At 46.6% G+C, this 5,038-nt stretch overlaps 1 protein-coding gene across 1 annotated transcript; it reads right to left on the bottom strand.

The window, feature by feature from the left end:
* Nucleotides 1-1,949: 1,949 nt before the first annotated feature.
* LOC137544734 (olfactory receptor 52D1-like) lies at nt 1,950-2,888 on the bottom strand. The gene has a single exon (XM_068265825.1). It carries the CDS (start codon nt 2,886-2,888, stop codon nt 1,950-1,952), a length of 939 nt encoding a protein of 312 aa, XP_068121926.1.
* Nucleotides 2,889-5,038: the final 2,150 nt, after the last annotated feature.

Below are 5,038 nucleotides of genomic sequence, written 5' to 3'. Positions count from 1 at the left end.
GAGAGAGATCTGTCGGCTGTCCATACACCGCTGGCAGATTCCCGATCAGTTTCACGAAATCTCTCGGGAATCGGCTGCCTCCAGCGCTGTGTGTGTTTGTATGTATGTAATGTGTAAATGTGCTGTCAGGCCTGGGACCGACTACAAAGCCTAAATCACTATTGCAATCACTACTGATATGTGATAGCGCTTTGCAAGTGATTTTAGGAGCGATTTCTCTGCTCCTATACAATACAATAGAATGGAAACGATCCCAAAATGCTGCCTAATCGCAATCCATGTAGTGGAATCTGTCCCATCCATTTACATTGGCAGAGCGTTTAGGGAAATCACTACCGATTTAAAGCGATCCCTAAATGCTCAAAAAAAGCTCTAGTGAGTTCCAGCCCAAGTGTGTGTATTTATACATTACCTGTCCTGTGCCGTGGTGCCGCATACATACTGCCGGCGTGGCACGTGTGTGACATCACACGCTGGATTTTTTATTCCGGCTCCAGCTGGTGTTTTTGCTGGTACAGGTGACAGGTAAATGGTGTTAATGTTTTTGCATACTAATGTGTCTGTTCCCCAATCCCATCAGGTCCACCATATACCCCGCCCAGCAGGACACCCATTGGTGTTTTTAGTGGGGGTGGGTTATGTAACCATTTCTGCTGCCCGGACGTGAAGCTCACGTCCGGGCAGCTGCTCTGCTGCGGTGCCGCGCTTCGTTGCGCTCCAGCGCCCGATCACGGACGCGCCCCCGTCCCCCCATGGTGTCCCCCGGTAGCCCTGGGACTGAAGCGAACTAAATTTGCCCTTTTTACCTTATAATTCACTTCAGTACTCTCAGCACAAGTAAACCGCCGCATCCCCGCCACTAAACGAGCGCTTTAGACCTCCCAAACCCCCCGGGGGGCAGTCCAGCTGGCATTTCCTGAAAGAGGCAGAGCTTTCAGCTGCAGCTCTGCCTCTCCTGATGTCAATCACGGTGGATCTCCGCCTCTCCCCATCCCTCTCACTCTTCTTTCATAAAGAGGGGTGGGGAAAGGCGGAGATCCGCTCGTCGATTGACGTCAGGAGAGGCAGAGCTACGGCTGAAAGCTCTGCCTCTCAGCGCAGCAAAATCCATGACCAAGTTAGTCGTGGATGTTTGCCCGACGGTTTGGGGAGTCTAAACCCCTCGTTTGCGGCGGGGATGCGGCGGTTTACTTGTGCTGAGACTACTGAAGCGAATAATAAGGTAAAAAACGCAAAATTTATTAGCTTCAGTGTCTCTTTAAGCTGGTCGATTCAACATGAAATCAGCCACTTTTCATCGATTGGGAATTCTGGAACACTCTCGATTTTCTCTTAATCCCTTCTGGATTCTATAAAATGATCGAATTGAATGGTCGATCGTACAGCTAAATTGCTAGATGTATGGCCACCTTAAGTGTTTTTCTCACTCTCTACATTTGGTTGCTATCATTGCTGAACTAGTTGGCCTTAATTTTATCACCTGAGTGAGGCAAAAAATATCTAAAGCTTGCCATACAAACATCGATTTTGATGTCCACAATGGGCCCCACCAGCCACCGTGCCCCCTTTGTGACCGCCCACAAATTTGAAGCTGGAGCCACCGCTGACTGTCAGAGGATAACGCCCAACGGAACAGGACCGTAGTCTGCCAAAGACATTGCAAGGGCCATGTATTGTACCTGAAATGTATTAATATTTGAGGATTTATATAGCACCAACATATTCCGCAGTGCTTTTACAGTTGTGTCACTAACTGTCCTCAGAGGGGCTCCTCATTAGTGATATGCCCATCATAGTCTAGGGCCAAATTTTTGGGAGAAGCCAATTAAAGAGGCACTGTAGTGACATAAAGTAGAATGCAGTAAATTATTCAGTAATCAATTTTTTTTCTACATTTTATTTTAGTTTCCATCCTAGTGTTAACTTTATTCTTTGTTCAGTGCAACGACTCAGTTTAGGTGCATCCCTTGTTTTAGGTAATACATTATTTTGGATTTCAGAGCCTGTGTTCTTATTCCAAACACCAAAGGATTGACCAGCGGGGGGATCGAAATGGAAGGCAGTGAAAGTCCTACGTGGACACGGACAGGCAAGATGGCGGAGCCCAATCTGTAGCGGATAACCAGGAAGAGGTAACCAAGGAGGAAGATGGAAAAATTGATCAGATGTGTGAAGAGGGTGTGCAAGGCCTTCTGACGGGACTCTCTGGACAACCGCAGGCAGATGATATAGATCCGCACATATGTGAAGACAATGATTGATATGGAGAAACTCAAGACTAGCGAAATCACCACTGCTCCAAATAGGTTATTCACAGAAGTGTCTGCGCAAGCCAGGGCCAAAATCCCCATATTATCACAAAGGATGTTATTAATTTTTGTCCCACAAAAGGAGTGTCTCATCATTAAGGCTAAAGCAATCAAAACTATCATGGTGGCGACCAGCAGGCACTCAAGGATAAGTCTTGCGGCCTTTGTGTTCGACATTAAGATGACGTAATGCAAGGGAAGACACACAGCCACAAATCGGTCATACGCCATGATGGTAAAAGTGAATACCTCAAGGTTTGCATATAATGTGATGCATGCAGATTGGGCCAGGCATCCAACTTGAGAGATGGTCCTAGAGGAGGTCCAAAGGTCCGTCAGCAACATTGGGTAGAATAAGGTGCTGCCAAAAATGCTGTTGAAGGCCAGATTACAGATGAGAACATACATGGGCTCATGAAGACTGTGTACTGCCAAAACCACAGATGCAATTGTAATGTTCAACACCAAAATACACAGATAGATAACACTAAAAAGAAGGCAGTAAAAATATCCCAGCCCTTCTAGCTCGGCTAGTCCAATAAGCTCGAAAGTGGAACCAAAGGTAGAGCCATTCACCATCTTTACTTGGATGCCTCAACTTCAGAAATGATTTAGCTTGAATACATAGCAATGGTTAGAAGAGCCTGTTTATGAAACTAATATCCTTTAAAAATAAATAAATAAAAAATAGTGGGTATTTCTAATATATTTTGTCTAAAGTGCTTAAAGGATACCCAAGCAGTCATAAATTGTAAAAACGGGAGTAGGCACGTGTAGGAAGCATTCCTCATGGCCACTGCTCCCCCCTGTTTTCCTCTGCCCCCCTCCTTTATCTTCTATACCCCCCCCCCCTAAGCTTCTTCCTGGTCAGCCAGGTCGGTGAGTAGTGCCCAGGCACTGGCCTAATCAAGGACCAGGGGGTCCTTGATTGCACGTCCAAGGCTGAGACCCCCCTGTGCATGCCTGCCCTGTTTTTACAATTTCAACAATCGCTCAGGTATCCTTAAAAGGTAACCTGAGATGGGGCAGTTGAAAAAAAATTATACAAACCTTGGGCTTCCTCCAGCCCCCTCCAGGCTGATCGCTCCCTCGCCATCCTCCGCCACCTCCTGGATCTTCTACAATTGACCCCATAAAGTCCTCCAGTCTAGGGCGTACTGCGCAGCCAAGGAAAGCTCCTGGCTACGAATCGGCCAGACTGAGCCTGCACCGACTGACTCTGACTGAATGACTTACCGGTGACGATTGTGGAAGATCAAGGAGGCGGGGGAAGGGTCAGCCTAGAGGGGGCTGGAGGAAGCGCGTACATTTGAAATCGGCACCGGTAGACTTGGGCGCAGGATACAGCGGTATATAGCTGATCCTGCTTCTGCACAAGTCCGGGCCGATTTAATTACTATTCCCCCTCCAGGCCGACATGGATAGTGGGGGAATGAAATAATTCGGCTTCCAGCGATTGCTGGAGGCCGAATTATTATGTTTTTAAGCAACTTCGGCTCTGTCTTCTGACGGAGCCGACGTTACTCACTGAGCGCTTCAATAGGAATGATTCCTATTGAAGTCTATGAAGGCGCCGGCTGCGCCCAAATCTAGCAGCGCTGAAAAGCACTGCTCCGGAAGGAAGCCCCAGGTATGTATCATTTTTTTCTCCTGCCCCATCTCAGGTAGCCTTGTATAGACTTTACATGAACATTAGCCTGAGGAAGTAGTTATTTACCCGAAAACACGAGCCATTATTCAATATACTCGGAGCCCTATCCTATTAACTTTTCTCCTGAGTTTTCTCCAAGTAGATATCTTTAAACCTCATCAATAAATTATGTTTAAAGCTCCTGAAGTAACATTGAAAATGATTGCAAAATGGCCACCTGTTAGCCATTTTGCCACTCTCTCTTCATACTATATATTAACTCTTTGCCGACCGCTCCACACCAATTGACGTGAACGTGGCGGCAGCCCCAGAACCGCTCAATGCCAATTGGTGTGAAGTCCTGGGGCGGGGTTTTGCAGATCACAATGCGCATCTCCGCTTCTTTGCTCCGTCATCAGTCTCCCGGCGGTGATCGCCGCGCTAGGAGACTGTTAGATGATGAAAGCAGCATTTATTTACACTGTACAGCGCTGTGATCTACGGTGGTGAATCACTTGTGTGCTGAGCTGTACGGCCCTGCAGTGAGCCCTTAAAGCTGCAGTGGCCTAATTTGTAAAAAATAGCCTGGTCACGAGGAGGGGGGGTGGGTGGGGGAGTAAAGCCTGTGGTCCTTAACAGGTTAAGGCTCTGTTCCCACTGGGGCGAAGAATGCATATTTTTGGTCCGTTCTTTGCTTATTGAGTGAATGGCTCCTATTTTTATGAATAGAAGCCATTCACATTGTTACTAAGAATAGAGAGTTGCCGGCACAACAGGATCTGTAGCCATGTCACTGGGAGTAAGGATAGACAGATACTCAAAAAAGCCACCTTGATATTTTTACAGATACTGCATGCTCATGACTAAATAGAGAAACATACACATCAAAAAGAAAAAACATACACATCAAAAAGAAAAAACATACACATCAAAAAGAAAAAACATACACATCAAAAAGAAAAAACATACACATCAAAAAGAAAAACACAGTTGAATCAGAGTGGATCAGCCTCGGAAGAAGCACCGCCGTGCGAAATTGCTGTTAGGCTATCGTTTTTGCCCTGCACCCACCACCGCCACCCTCTGATATGGTAGGACA

The sequence above is a fragment of the Hyperolius riggenbachi genome, chromosome 2, assembly GCF_040937935.1.
Source record: "Hyperolius riggenbachi isolate aHypRig1 chromosome 2, aHypRig1.pri, whole genome shotgun sequence".
Taxonomy (NCBI): domain Eukaryota; kingdom Metazoa; phylum Chordata; class Amphibia; order Anura; family Hyperoliidae; genus Hyperolius; species Hyperolius riggenbachi.
The sequence above is the reverse complement of the archived record's forward strand: the minus strand, read 5'-3'. Positions and strand labels throughout refer to the sequence as shown.